General features: G+C 46.2%; 1 protein-coding gene across 1 annotated transcript; it reads left to right on the forward strand.

Moving 5' to 3' along the window:
* The first annotated feature begins 2,320 nt into the window (after window positions 1-2,320).
* Window positions 2,321-9,336, forward strand: LOC116905257 (acyl-coenzyme A thioesterase 2, mitochondrial). Its single transcript, XM_032908110.1, has 3 exons — window positions 2,321-3,342; window positions 5,590-5,792; window positions 7,884-9,336. Exons 1-3 carry the CDS (start codon window positions 2,763-2,765, stop codon window positions 8,460-8,462), a joined length of 1,362 nt encoding a protein of 453 aa, XP_032764001.1. The 5' UTR covers window positions 2,321-2,762; the 3' UTR covers window positions 8,463-9,336.
* Window positions 9,337-15,594: the final 6,258 nt, after the last annotated feature.

A 15,594-nucleotide genomic window follows, 5' to 3' on the forward strand; every position in this document is an offset into this window, starting at 1 on the left:
GAAGGAAAGAAAGAAAGAAGGAATGAAGGAAGGAAGGAAGGAAGGAGGAAGGAAGGAAGGAAGGAAGAAGAAAGGAAGGAACGAAGGAAGAAAGAAGGCAAAGATTTGGTTGGAGGTCACCCCGGGCTACTGCGACATACATAGCCAGACCCTTTACATTTTAAAACATGGAACAAGTCATTGACTCATGCTTGAAATCTTGGCTACCCAGGATGCTGAGAGAGAAAAATGGTGACCTAGTGAGACCCTGTCTCAAATAAAGTCACAAAAAATGCCAGAGATGGAGCTTAGTGGTGAAGCCCTGATTGAGTCCCCAGTACAGGAGGAAACCAGGAAAATCAGTCCACCAAAGCAAACAAAAACCCAAACACAACAATCTGATTAACTTTTTTGTAATAAACATCACACACTTTCATGGCTATTTAGTTATTCCTATGAGCCTCTGTGGGTACACACCTTTAATCCCAGCACTCAGGAGAGGTGGATCTCTGTGAGTTCTAAGCCAGCCTGATCTACATAAGGAGTTTCAAGACAGTCGGGGGGGGGGGTAGATTTTAAAAATAAAATGAAAGAGAATTATATTTCTAAAGATAGAATAATTCTTCTTCTTCTTCTTCTTCTTCTTCTTCTTCTTCTTCTTCTTCTTCTTCTTCTTCTTCTTCTTCTTCTTCTTCTTCTTTCTTCTTTTCAGAGCTGAGGACCGAACCCAGGGCCTTGTGCTTGCAGCAAGCGCTCTACCACTGAGCTAAATCCCCAACCCCTAAAAATAGAATTCTTAATGAAAGTATTATTATTATTTGCAGAATGCTAGGTGTGGAGGGAAGGTATCTGAGTGTATTTTCTAAATTCTCTTCTCCATATAGGACATGATTGCATGAGAGTCACTCAAAGACCTTCAAGGCACTTATAGGCAGGGATACCAGCATTTCCAGTTGTCTGGCTGTGAGTGCCTTAGCAAATCCAGCTCTCTGGTTCTTTATTTTTCCCCAGTAGGGTTCTTAGTGGGATTACGGATTAGCCGTTATTATTATTTACTTTGTTTGGTTCCTGGGGCTGTATGCACAAAATATGGTTGAAGAATCCATAGTAGTAACACAAAAATTGCTATTTCCCAGTTCTGTGACCAGTGCAGTGTGAGACCATTTGAAACTAGGTTAAAAAGCTCTGTCTAGGCAAGTTCTTCAGGGTAGCTATTCTGGCCTCCTTTTCTTTTCTTCTTCTTCTTCTTCTTCTTCTTCTTCTTCTTCTTCTTCTTCTTCTTCTTCTTCTTCTTCTTCTTCTTTTTTTTCTTTTTCTTCTTTTTCTTCTTCTTTTTTTTTTTTTTCTCAGAGTTGGGGACCGGACCCAGGGCCTTGCACTTGCTAGGCAGCGCTCTACCACTGAGCTAAATCCCCAACCCCCAGCCTCCTTTTCTATAACTGTGATAAAACGCCAACCAAAACCAGCAAGTGGAGGAAAAGGTTTATTTGGCATTCACTTCTGGATTACAGTCCGTCCCTGAGGAAAGTTAAGCAAGAACCAGGAGGCAGGAACCACAGGGGAACACTGACTTGTTTCCTTCTGTCCACGGTCAGCCAGACAGCTTGCTTGTTCTCTCTCTCTCTCTCTCTCTGTACTTTGTACTTTTGTTTGTGTGGGTGTTTGGCTGGCATGCCTATGTCTCAGATCTCCTGGAACTAGACTTGCAGAGAGCTGTGAGCTCCCTTGTGGCTGTGGGAAATGAACTCAAGTCCTTTGGAAGAACAGCCTATGCTTTTAACCACTGAGCTGGTTCTGCCACCCCCAGCTTTCTAATAAAACCTAGCTGACTGGCCCAGCATAGTACCTCCTAAAGTGGGGTAGACTCTCCCACACAAATCGTCAGAGACACATAGGACAATATGATACAGGCTTTTCCTCACGTGAGCTTCCCTGTTCCAAGGTTTCCAGTTTGGGTCAAGTAAACAAAAACTAACACAGTTAGTTATTCTTAGAATAAGAGGCAAGTACAGCTTATATAGTTTCCAGTTTCTATAATAATAACGATGTGCAATTATCCTTGTTGTAAAGGTTCAAGGTCTTGAAGGAAAAAAATTAACCATTGATTGGAAACAATAGCTGATGAAACAGTTGGGAAATGTGTAAAGTCCGGGATTAGTAGGAAAAAGTGTTTGCCTAGAGGGCCAGAAGACGAGCTCAATGCAAAAAGGAATGCCTGTGCCTGTGACGTCATTTGCCTATTTTTACACCAGTACGGAATGCAGGTAAAGGGTCACACAGCCCATGAGGCATTAAGTTCACTGGACATGGGACTTACGTGTAGGCTAAGCACGCGCAGACAGCACACAAAACAGCATGATGCACATTTTTGAAAGAACAGTCCTAAGATTAGTAACAAGTGTCTATTACTCCACGACGCGATGAAACTCAATTGCAATCACATTCTTGACTCTGCAACCTTACGAATTTGGCGACTGAAGGTCTCATTGGTGAGCTGGCTTTTAATAGCGAGCCCTAGTCCAGCCCACTCTTCCTGGGGCAAAGAGCACCTGAAACACAGTCCAAGCAAGGGGCTTCCGGATATAACGGAGTCTTTACGCACAGACGCCTTAGTCAAAGCGTCACTACTTTTGCTTTTGTTGCTTGCTTAGCACTCTGATCCAGCACAGTAAGCCCACACAGCTCAGCCTACGGCTCAGTCTAAGGACTGCAGATAGGCAGCTGGCCACTAGAGGATCTCTAACTTTTCCTACGAAACTGAGGGCTGAAGTCAAAGACACAAAATGGTGGCCTCGTCTTTCGCTGTCCTGAGAGCAAGCAGGTTGTGCCAACGGGGTTGGAAGAGCTGGACGCAGCTGTCAGGTCCTCCGCCGCTCAGCACCGGTGGCCGGAGCACTTTTGCGCGGACAAATGCTACACTGAGCCTGGAGCCCGGGAGCCGCAGCTGCTGGGACGAGCCGTTGAGCATCACGGTACGCGGCCTGGCCCCCGAGCAGCCCGTCACGCTGCGCGCGGCCCTGCGTGACGAGAAGGGCGCGCTTTTCCGAGCCCACGCGCGCTACCGCGCCGACGCCGGTGGTGAGCTGGACCTGGCGCGCGCTCCCGCGCTGGGCGGCAGCTTCACGGGGCTCGAGCCCATGGGGCTGATCTGGGCCATGGAGCCCGAACGGCCTCTCTGGCGCCTGGTCAAGCGCGACGTGCAGAAGCCTTATGTGGTGGAGCTGGAGGTGCTGGACGGACACGAGCCCGACGGCGGGCAGCGGCTGGCACAGGCGGTGCACGAGCGTCACTTCATGGCTCCAGGGGTGCGGCGCGTGCCCGTGCGCGAGGGCCGGGTGCGCGCCACGCTCTTCCTGCCCCCAGGTGAGCTGCTCTTCACTTTCCCGTGCTCAAAGTTCCCCTGTGATTTTAAGAGAAGAAAAGGGTAGCTCCAAATGATCTAGGACTCGGTGGGAAGGAGACAGGACTGGACTGGAAGGGTCCTGCTACGGTGATGCTGTTTTCCTGAAGCTGGTCCTTCAATTCCACTGCTAAGTTAAAGGGCATCATAAGAAAAGGGGAGAGAGTTGGGGTTGGGGATTTAGCTCAGCGGTAGAGCGCTTGCCTAGCGAGCACAAGGCCCTGGGTTCGGTCCCCAGCTCCGAAAAAAAAAAAAAAGAAAAGGGGAGAGACTCCTCATCATAAAGTCCTCGGTGTTATATCCACTGCCCCTAATTTTCTTTTAGAATGTCTTCTGTTTTGTTTTGTTTTCTGTTCTTTTCTTGTGGCAGTGTGGGAATTCAAACTAGGCAAGCACTCTCCTAATAAGTTTCCAATATTTGAAATTTTTCCTGCCGAGGTTCCAGCAAATCAGGTATGAGAATCAACAGGACTCTAAAACAGAGATGGGTAAAACGATCAACTCCCAGGAGAGGCCATTAGTATCCTGACTTTGAGACAAGCTTCACTCGCTTGGGCTGGAGGGTGTGGCTCGGTTGGTTGAGTGCTTCCTTGGGTTTCGTCCCAGCACAGGATAAACGAGGCAAGATGGCACAGCACTGCAATCCCAGCACCCACAGGTCGAGGGAGGAGAACCAGAAGCTCTTGGCCATTTTTGGCTACGTAGCAATACCGGGATCATACCGGGATATTTGATGGTCTGCCTCAAAACAACAACAACAAAAAATGGCAAAGTAGGCTAAATCAACAAAATATTAAAATGACACTTATAAGTGGTTAAAGAGAGGTGCACACAACCCATGGTGGTGATGAAGAAGGAACTTGCCCGGGTTCCTTCCGTCTTAGACCCCATCTGCTCCTGAACAGGTGCCAGCCCAGTGTTTGCTGTGTTCTTGTTTAAACCGGTCATGTGGAAGACAAGCCTCTTTTTTCTAAGATTTATTTATTTTATGTATATGAGTATATGGATGCTCTCTTCAGACACACCAGAAGAAGACATCAGATCCCATTACAGATGGTTGTGAGCCACCATGGGGTTGCTGGGAATTGAACTTAGGACCTCTGGAAGAGCAGTCACTGCTCTTAACGGTTGAACACTCTCCAGCCCAGACAAGACTCTTTATACAAATGGAAAAAATTGTTTAGGGCACAAATTCATGCAGAACTAACGTGTAGCCCTTTCTAGTGTATATCTACTCACTTAGCAGAATGCATGTGAGATTCCTGGGGTCTTCTAGCCAGGAAGCCTCTGTTTTGATTCATTTGCCAGTTGAAGGACTTTGGTTCCTTTGCGTTCTGTGGAGATTATGTGTGAAGTTGTTGCAAATGCTTGCACAGAAGTCTGTGTGTGGGGGCTGGGGAGATGGCTCAGTGGTTAAGAGCACTGAATGTTCTTCCAGAGGTCCTGAGTTCAAATCCCAGCAACCACATGGTGGCTCACAACCATCTGTAATGGAATCTGATGCCCTCTTCTGGTGTGTCTGAAGACAGCCACAGTGTACTTATATATAATAAATAAATAAATCTTTTTTTTTTTAGAAAATAAGGTTTTAATCAACATCATTCTTTTTTATAAATCTTTTTTTAAAAAAAGAAGTTTGTGTGTGAATAAAAATTTTCATTTCTTTTATGTAAGTAGGTGTGGGGTTACTGGGCCGTATGGTAAGAGTAGGTTTAATTTCTGGGAGCAAGTGTCCACTGCATTTTACCTCCCACTGCATCCTCCAAACCACACGGTTTTGCATTACATCAGCATCGTGTGCTGATTGCGGTTGCCACACAGCTTTGGTGGCAGTTGGCACTATCAATTTCAGTTCAGAGAGGAGAGTAGTGTATGTGTGCATGTGTGCTTGTGTGTGTGTATGTGTGTGTGTTCACATGTGTTTGGAATCATATCTGGCATGCCATACATGCTAAACAGCACTCTACCCCAGCCCTTAGTGTATTTTTAATGATAAAAGTAGCATATTCTCTCTGTAAAAGTCCATAGAGCTTTGAGACTTAGATATAGAGGGGAATGCGGGTAGAGAGGAAACCATGGACTCAGCACAGGCCACTCTGGATGCGTGCGGACAGGAGGACTTTTAGTATCTTTATGATCAGTTTGAAACATGTTTATCCTGAATTAAGCATCCTGAATGCTTAGTTTGGTTTGGTTTGGTTTGTCCCCAGAACCTGGGCCCTTTCCTGGAATCATAGACCTTTTTGGAGTTGGAGGCGGCCTTCTGGAGTACCGGGCAAGTCTGCTGGCTGGGAAGGGCTTTGCCGTCATGGCTCTGGCTTATTACAACTATGACGACCTCCCCAAGACCATGGAAACCATGCACATTGAGTACTTTGAAGAAGCCATGAACTACCTGCGTGGCCACCCTGAGGTTAGATCCCCTCAAGTTTCATTGGCTCTCCTATCAGAGCTCCTCATCATATGCCTGCCTTGACAGACCAGGCCAGTATGGCAGCCCCCCCCCCCCCTGTCTGGGAGACAGTCTCTATGAACTGCCTTGTGTGGTTACTGGTTAGACATTTCTCTGTAATGCTGCACGAGTGCCTGGATCTCATGCTAGTTAGCATTCGGGACTCTGAGTTCTAGAATGTTGTAGTGTTTCATAAAGAACCACCAGCATGTGTGAGAACCAAGGTTTGACATGAGAAATAAAGGGAAAGAAAAAGTTAGGGTCATCGTCAGCCAGTGCTCATTCAAATGATATGCTCAGCAGCTCTCTGCCGTCTGTGTCCCCATGTCCCCGTGTCCCTATGGGAAGCACAGGGTAAAGTGTGAAAGAAGGACTTGAGAATCAACAGCAGGAGACCAGGCTGCTCTGAGCTTTCTAGGTTCAGCATGGCACAGACTGGGCTGGCAACCCTTGTTTATTTTATAATTTTATAATCAGGAGTTGAAGTGGCCGGAAGCATTAGAGAAGTGGAGCCCTTGCAGGATACATCTAGAGAGAAGTCCAAGAATAGACTTTGTAAATTTTCAAAAAAAATATTAACATTGTGCATTTGCATGCACGCATCAGAACGTCTGTATTCACAAGTATGGGGAGGTCTGAGGACAACGTTATGGAGTCAGTTCTCTCCTTCCACTTTTATGTATATTCCGAGAATCACACTGAGGTCGTCATGCTTGTGCAGCAAATGCTTTACCCACTGAGTGATCCCAATAACCTCCTTGTGGCCAAAGCCAGTCCAAACCACCCGGACGGCGCCGAGCAGGGAACGGATGAAAGTGAATTACAACAAACATCTTCCCACAGGTTTTGTAGGGGCCCAGGGCAGAGAACAAAGTCTTAGCTAGCACAACTGGGACCCAGAGCTGTGAGAAAATAGAAGAGCCCAGAGCAGGGAAGACCCAAGGAGGATCAGCAGAGAGAAGTTTACAGGAGAGGAGGCTGGAAGTAGGTGTGGGACACCATCCCTGGAGAAAATTAGTGGACAGCATCCCAGACACAACCAGAGGGCGGCTGCTGAGATCATGGGGGAATCTGAGAGCTTGAGCGGCTGTGGGAAAAGGTGGACTGGGGATGAGGCATTCCTGCTGGAGCTTCTGTTTTCTCACTGCAGTATGGAGGGCTGAGGGGGAGGGGCACGCATGGGGGGGACCCAAGAGGCTGAGGAGGTTGGAGAGGATGTGTGTGTGGGGTCCTTTGGAGAAGTGGAAAACAAAACACGAGTGATGTGTGGCAGGATGGAAGGGCCACAGCGTGCTCCTGTCCAATGGGAGATCGGGCTGTGGGAAGGCGTGTATTTCTCTTAGCGCCTGCGCGGACCTGGAGAGAGTGAACAGAACTAGGCCTTTTCTGGGCAGATATGACCAAGGGTGGGGGGTGATGAAGGATAGGAGACTGCTTTTTGAGGGAGCATTTCGCGGATAAAGCACAGACTCTGAAGTGGAGGGGCTGATAGGTGAGCATGGGCGATCTCCAGCGAAGAGACTGCGAAGTCGAAGTCCTCCGTGAGGTAGAAAGGAGTGTGTCTAGAAGAGCTAAGCGGGAGGGACTAAAGATGGTGGCCAGAGGGTGCAATGCATGCAAGCGAGATTTGGAGCCTAAAAGAGTACATGCTACTGATGAGAAGCATGGTTTAGATTAGTGGGAATGGCTGGTTGCCATGGGCTAGAAAAAAACATCAGAGGAGTTTTAAAAGTCTGTGTGGTATGGGTTGGGGATTTAGCTCAGTGGTAGAGCACTTGCCTATCAAGCGCAAGGCCCTGGGTTCAGTCCCCAGCTCCGAAAAAAAAAAAGAGACACAGAAAAAAGTCTGTGTGGTAGACTATTGTCATGGTTGTTGCAGTCACCAAGAATGATGATAGAGAAATTGTGGAAAGAAAGATATGGCTTAGGTATAAATAAATGTCCTGGGTTGTAATGTAGATACTCAGATCTATGTCTCCTCCTCCTCCCTGCTTTCTGATTATCATACTGTTCCTGGACTAAACCTCCATTTTTCATTTGCTTCATTCTCAGGTAAAAGGACCAGGAATTGGGCTGCTTGGGATTTCCAAAGGGGGTGAACTTGGCCTTGCTATGGCCTCCTTCCTGAAGGGCATCACAGCTGCTGTTGTCATCAATGGCTCCGTGGCTGCTGTTGGGAACACCATATACTACAAGGATGAGACTATACCCCCTGTGTCCCTTCTGAGAGACAAAGTCAAAATGACCAAAGATGGTCTCTTGGACGTCGTGGAAGCTCTGCAAAGCCCTTTGGTAGACAAGAAGAGCTTCATCCCTGTGGAAAGGTCTGACACGACCTTCCTGTTCCTCGTTGGTCAGGATGACCACAACTGGAAGAGCGAGTTCTATGCCAATGAGATCTCCAAACGCTTGCAGGCCCACGGGAAAGAGAAGCCCCAGATCATCTGCTACCCAGAAGCAGGGCACTATATCGAGCCCCCTTACTTCCCACTGTGCAGCGCTGGCATGCACCTCCTGGTGGGTGCTAACATCACCTTTGGAGGGCAGCCTAAGCCTCACTCTGTGGCCCAGTTGGATGCATGGCAGCAACTCCAGACTTTCTTCCACAAACAGTTGGGTGGTAAGAGTTAGGAGGTGTCTCCTAAAATATAACCTGTTATGTGGTGGTTTGGGGAAAAACCCAAATATCAAAATGCCACTTCAGTTTAGTTCATTTGAACACATACTAATTTTTTTAAGTTTCTTCCTTCCTTCCTTTCTTCCTTCCTTCCTTCCTTCCTTCCTTTCTTTCTGTTTTTTTGTTTGTTTGTTTGTTTGTTTGTTTATTTGAGACAGGGTTTGTCTGTGTACCCCTGGCTGGCCTGGAACTTGCTTTGTAGACCAGGGGCTAGGCCTGAATTCTGAGGTTGGCCGGCCTCTGCCTCCTAAGTGCTGGCAGTAAAGCCACACCCAGCTTAAGGTTTTTTGTTTTTTTTTTTTCTTTTCTTTTTTTTTCCGGAGCTGGGTACCGAACCCAGGGCCTTGCGCTTGTTAGGCAATCGCTCTACCTCTGAGCTTAATCCCCAACCCCCCTTTTTCTCTTAATATAATGAATTAAGTGCCTATGAAAGACTGAGGATATAGCTTAGTGGCAGTGCATTTGTCTTTCTTCTATAGTGCCCTGAATTCATTCTCCAGTGCCATAAGATGACAAAGAAATTAAAACTTCCTTATAAAACTGTGCCTATTGACCTGGTGAGATGGCTCAGTGATAGTGGTGCTTTCTGCCCAGCCTGACAGCTTGAGATCGTCTTTCCCCCAGGATCTACGTGGTAGGAGAGAACCAACTCTGACAAGTTGTCCTCAAACACACACACACCTGCACATGCACACACAAATAACATGTAATTCAAAAATAGTGCCTATCCAAAAATAGAGTTCTTTTGTATCATGAATTAAAGGGGAACCTTAAGTATAAACATTCTTATTAAAACAAAAAATAAAAATTGGATCATTATAGACAAAACTATGGTGTCCTTCAATTTTTGGGAATTGTTCCCACTCTCATCTTCCTTGCAGAAGTGGCTTTCGGGTGACATGGTCAACAAGAACATCAACTTTACAAAGCAAACCAACGTTGGGAAAAGAACCTCTTGGTGCAATGAGCTCTGTCATGGCAACATTAGAGGAAGACGAGCATTTAGTCCAGGAGGCAACAGAGCAGCTGTGGAAGGAAACAGATTCTGGGAACCCCATGTTGTGTCAACCTTCAGACCTTTCTATGAGACCAGGAACCAGATGTGTGTGAGCAAATGCTCTCATCCCCACATGGTTAGGCCACAGCATCTCCCAGTCAGCTGGTGCTCTTATGAGCACAGGAGGAATGGATGTCTTTACCCATTGCAAGATTCATGACTGAGCCTCCATAACACAAGGCAGGCAGTAAACAGGAAGCCATAGAACCCTATTCAGATTTATTATTTTTAATCACATATGAATCCGTGTGTGTCTGTGTGGATGCCCAGAGGCTTGATGATTTCAGTTCCCCTGGAGCTAGAGTTACAGGTAGTTGTGAGTCACCCAACATGGGTGCTGGGAAGCAAACTCTGGTTCTTTGTGGGAGCAGTATATACTCTTAAGGGCTGGGCTTTCTCTGCAGCCTCAGTACCATGTTTAATAAAAACGTTGCATGAGGGCTGGAGCCATGGCTCAGTGGTTAAGAGCACTGAATGCTCTTCCAGAGGTCCTGAGTTCAAATCCAGCAACCACTTGGTGGCTCAGAACCATCTGTAATGGGATCTGGTGTGTCTGAAGACATCTACAGTGTACTCATATACATAAAATAAATAAATTTCAAAAAAGGGCTCCCTTCTTCAAAACAAACAGTTTCATGAGATGATTCAGCGGGAAATGGTACTGGCCACCAAGCCTGACAACCTGAGTTCAATCCCTGGGCCCAACATGGTCGAAGGAGAGGACTGATTCCTGTAACTCCTCCTCTGACCTCCACATGAGCACCACAGCACACAACTGTGCCCCAGTATACAAATGAATCATTTTTAAAAAGTTAAAGTGTTGCATGGCATGAGAGCCTTCAGACACTAAGACCCAGGTCTGGAGGGTGGCGCCGTCAAGAGCACACTAAGCATGCCCCAGAGACGAAAGCAGAGCGTAAGTCGACGGGCGCTCTGCTTCAGGGTCCTGTCTTGACTTCCTACTCAGTGCTGCACTGTGGCCTCGAAGGGTCAGCCAAATAAATCCTTTCCTCCCTACGTGCTTTTTGGTCACAGCATTTTTCACAGTGACAAAACTAGAATATTAGTTGGCAGAGTCTGGGAAGGTTAGTAGGGGAAGGACAGTAGGGTGTGCTGGTTATGAAGACAGGAAGTGGAGATTCTTGGCTTCTGTAGCACCGTATCTATTGCATAGATGGATTTGTGTTGCTGTTGCCACAGATAATAGTTTTGTTATTTTACGTGTTTTGCTTGCATGCATGTTTGTGCACCAACTGCATATCTGGGTACATGCATGTAGAGGGCAGAAAGGGCATCGGATGCCCTGGAACTTGGCTTACAGATGATTGTAAACTGCAGTGTGTTTGCCAGGAATTGACCTCTGATCCCCTCAGAGAGTAGCCACTGTATTTGACCACTGAGTCATCTCTACAGCCCTCAGGGTGGAGATCAAACCCAGTATGAGCAAAGCATAGAATCTACCATTATACCCTTGTGGTGGTTTGAGTAAGAATGGCTCCCATAGGCTCATAGATTTGAATGCTTAGTCATAGGGAGTGGCACTACTTGAGAAGGATTAGGAGGTGTGGTCTTTTTGAGGTAGGTGTGGCCTTATTAGAGGAATTATGTCACTGGGGGGTGGGCTTTGAAGTTTCAAAAGCCCAAGCCAGACCCAGTGTCTCCTCTCTTCTTCCTGCTGCCTGCAGATGCAGGTGTAGAACTCTCAGCTCCTCCAGCACCATGTCTGCCTGCCTGCCACCATGTCCCATGCCATCATGACAATGGACTAAGCCTCTGGAACAATAAGTATACTCCAATTAAACGCGTTCTTTTTTAAGAATTGCTGTGTGCTGTCTTTGTACAGCAATAGAACACTAACTAATACAATCCCCACACCCTATTGTGTATTTCAAAACAGTTACAGGAAGGATTTTGAATATTTTCTTTTTTTTTTTTTTTGAATGGTTCTACATTTTATTACTGGGCAAACCACACCCCTAATTTAAACATGGCCAAGTCCCCAGGTTAAAAATGTTGAGCTCCATCTGGCAGGATTGATCGATCACCATGGTTCAGTGTGAACCCTCAGTCTTGCCATTGTGTGAATCCTTACAGACCCAGCATTGTTCTCCTCCAGCGTCTTCTCTCAGAATTGTATCTGATTTTGTTACCAGTTTTCACCAGAATCCACTGAGGAATAGCATAGTTTTGCTTTTGTTTCTTGGTCAGAAAGCTCTTTTTTTTTTTTTTTATTCTTTTTTTTCGGAGCTGGGGACTGAACCCAGGGCCTTGTGCTTGCTAGGCAAGTGCTCTACCACTGAGCCAAATCCCCAACCCCGGTCAGAAAGCTCTTGATTGTAAGTCTTGTGAGAAGTCCTGGAGAGAAGTCAGGTTGGGGATCTGGTACACAATGGCAGAGGCTCCAGGGGAAGAACAGAATGGAAGGATTTTGAATATTTTCAACACAGAGAAATGATAAATATTAGCAGTAATGAATATAACAATTACAGACTTGAATATTACACCTGTGTATATATGTTTCTCACAAATATGCACAGTCATTATGTATTAAAAAGAATCTAAGTCCACTGGGCACGGTGGTGCAGGCCTTTAATCTCAACCCTCCAGGTAGAGGCAGGGGGATCTCTGTTAGTTTGAAGCCAGCCTGGTCTACAGAATGAGTTCTAGGACAGCCGGGGCTATGTAGAAAGAACCTGTGTCAAAAATTAAAAAAAAAAAAAAAAAGAATGTAGGTCTAAATTAATTTCTTAGTCAACGAAGCAATTAAAAATAATCGTTGTGGGGTTGGGGATTTAGCTCAGTGGTAGAGTGCTTGCCTAGGAAGCGCAAGGCCCTGGGTTCGGTCCCCAGCTCCAAAAAAAGAAAAAAAAAAAAAATAATAATAATCGTTGTAACTTCTTCATAGATGCAGAGAGATGGGAGCAGAATGAAGAACTGAGAAAAGCTTAGCAGAGGTTATGTCTCCTTGGTCCTGTGCATGCCTGATGCTTTGCCATTTCTTGACTGAAGGAAATCTCCAGTGTCCCACAGCAGAGAGGGCCAGCTGGACTTGGCTAGAACCCATATCAGACATAAATGAAGGGTGGCTCCTGCACACATGTGTGCATTTGCACATGTGTGCCCCCCCCACAGATACACATACACATGAACACATACACATGCATGCACATACAATAAAATATCTCTTATAAAAAAGAGAAACAGGGTTGGAGAGATGGCTCAATGGTTAAGAGCACTGGCTGCTCTTCCAGAGGTCCTGAGTTCAATTCCCAGCAACCACATGGTGGCTCACAACCATCTGTAATGGGATCCCATGCCCTCTTCTGGTGTGTCTGAAGACAGCTACAGTATACTACTCATATACATTAAATAAATAAATAAATCTGAGAGAGAGAGAGAGAGAGAGAAGAGAGAGAGAGAGAGAAAACAGTCTGAGTTCTGAAAATCGGTGGAATGTTTCACCTATCTGAGAAGGCAGCACCTTCAATTGAATGACCTGAGAGGAGGGGACTGTTCCCTCTTAAAAAAAAAAAAAAAAAAACATGGTATTTTTAGGATTGTGGCAACTGCCACCCTGATTTATGAAAAAAAATAAACCAGTAAATTTTGAGGCCTGGAAGAAAATTAAGTGTTTCTGAAACACCCAGGCAGGCACGCCCAGCCACTCTGTGAGGTGTCTAACCCAGGAAGCTCACCAGCAAGGACTGTTTGTACAAAAGTCGGTTAGGACCGTGATGCTCCTCCTTTCCTTCCTTCATTTGCATTCGAAGCTCAGCATGACGTTTTGACACAGCGTATTTTGACAAGATGATCTGAAAATCTTTGTCTGTTGGGTGGGAAAGAACAGGAGGCATCACACAGTGATTAGAATTTAGATTGAAATTCTTTCTCTGCGAGTGGTCAACAGGGCATCAGATCTTTCGCCAGAGACTGACAAAACTGGAAAGATGTGTTTTCCTTGCCTCAGGCTCAAGGAGAACTTCGTAGTGCGTGATTGCCAAAGGAACTTCATCTAAATGTAAGGAGAGGAGCGAGCTTTGGCAAGGCAAGCCCAGATCCAAACCTTTCTCTGTCAAGACTTGAAGGCAGACGGCTTGGAATGGTAAAAACAAAACAAAACAAAACAAAACAAAACAAAACAAAACAAAACCAAACCCTGATATTGCAAGAGGAGCATTCTACCTGAGGAGAAAACCTGAGCTAAAGCTAGAGGCAGGGAGATAGGCGATGTGTGTGTTGTGTTTCCTGGCTGGTTTCTCGGCTTCACAGGAAGAAAGAAAGCAGGACAGACTGTGAGCCTCCTCCACACCACGTTCTTGAGCTCTCTTTCTCTACTCCCACAGGAAGCTGAATGGCACATTTGTTTGGTCCCTCTCCATAGGTCACCCTACAGTGCCAGGGAGAAGAGGATGAAGCAGGTGGAGGCTTTCAGCAACTGGGGGGCTGGGACAGAACAGGTCTAGCGACTGTATGGGATAGAGAGTGCCACACACAATCTAACCCTGGGAATTCTAGAGTGAATGAACCATTCACACAAAGACAGAAGGACAGACTGATTAGACTGAGTTGGGACAGAGTCTCCTAGGGGGCTCTCCTGGAAGGGGAGTTAGGAACCTGCTTTCTGTCTGATGACCATGGAGGTCACAAGGACCCCGATTCTAGGGGATGTGAGAAGAGCACAGTCAAGGAGCCAGGAGTGATCAAAGGAAGCCTTGACATCAGTTCGAGGTGGGCTGTCCCACTGCCCTGTTCACCCTTCACTCAGATGAAGAGAACTGGCACTCCGTGTCCCCCACCCCCAGACTCGCCCCCTAGTTTCTGAATGCTTCCAGCAGAATGGTTGCTGGGAGTGGGGAATGGTGAGCACAGGCCCAGTGTAAGCCGACCTTCTATCTGTTCATATAATCAGCACTGACCCGGGAACCTGGTCAGGCATCCTGATTGCATAACATTACACTGTTGATAAAAGTCACCAGAGTGGCACCTGGTAGAGTTTCCCTCCTAACGTTTGGGGTGAGTTGGAACTGGGGTAAAGTTCATGGCAGGCTCTCAACTGGGTGACTTCTGTTCAAAGCTCTGGGAAGTGAGCCAAGAGCAGGATTAACTGCATAATGTCTGTGCACCCAGGCAGCCAGTGGCTGTGTGGAAGACCATACCGTCCATTTAAGCTAGCCTCACTGAATGGAGGCACCATCCTTTAAGGACAAAGAGAGGGGCTTTGTAAAGTGAGAGACACAGGACTTCAATGTCTAACGGAAGAGTACTTACTTCCCATGTTCCAAGTGTTAGCTGTCAACCCCTTCCCAGAGAGGACAGTGACGGGAAGACAGGTCCTGGGCAGACATCCTCACGTGTTATATCAGCAGGGAGGAAAACCATGCTTGCTAATAGCACAACTATGCAGGTCTTCTGTCCAGATCACATCAGTACGTTGTCACATTGCATAGGGGCCGTGGAACAGGGCTGATGCTAGTAATATAACATGGAGAAATTCTTTACTGGTCCTGCTTATCTTGAGTTCTTAGATGCCACCTCTACCTGGGTACCTCTGTCTTTCCCAAGCTTTGAGAATTTTTCCTCTGTTTTAAAGATTATTTTATATATTCTGTAATATCTTCAGACACACCAGAAGAGGGCATCAGAACCCATTACAGATGGTTATGAGCCACGATGTGGTTGCTGGGAATTGAACTCAGGACCTCTGGAAGAGCAGTCAGTGCTCTTAACCTCTGAGTCATCTCTCCAGCCCCCCTCTATTGTTTTATTGCATCCATTTTCTTTCTTTTTCTTTTTTTTTCGGAGCTGGGGACCGAACCCAGGGCCTTGCGCTTGCTAGGCAAGTGCTCTACCACTGAGCTAAATCCCCAACCCCTTGCATCCATTTTCTATGACCTCAGCTTTTCATTCTTCCTTCAGTATGCCAAAGCAGTCAGGCATTTAATTATTTCAGTGTTTAATCTTATTATTTATTATTGTATATATATAATAATATATATTGTATATATATATGTATACATATATTGTATATA

The sequence above is a fragment of the Rattus rattus genome, chromosome 7 (assembly GCF_011064425.1).
Source record: "Rattus rattus isolate New Zealand chromosome 7, Rrattus_CSIRO_v1, whole genome shotgun sequence".
Lineage (NCBI taxonomy): Eukaryota > Metazoa > Chordata > Mammalia > Rodentia > Muridae > Rattus > Rattus rattus.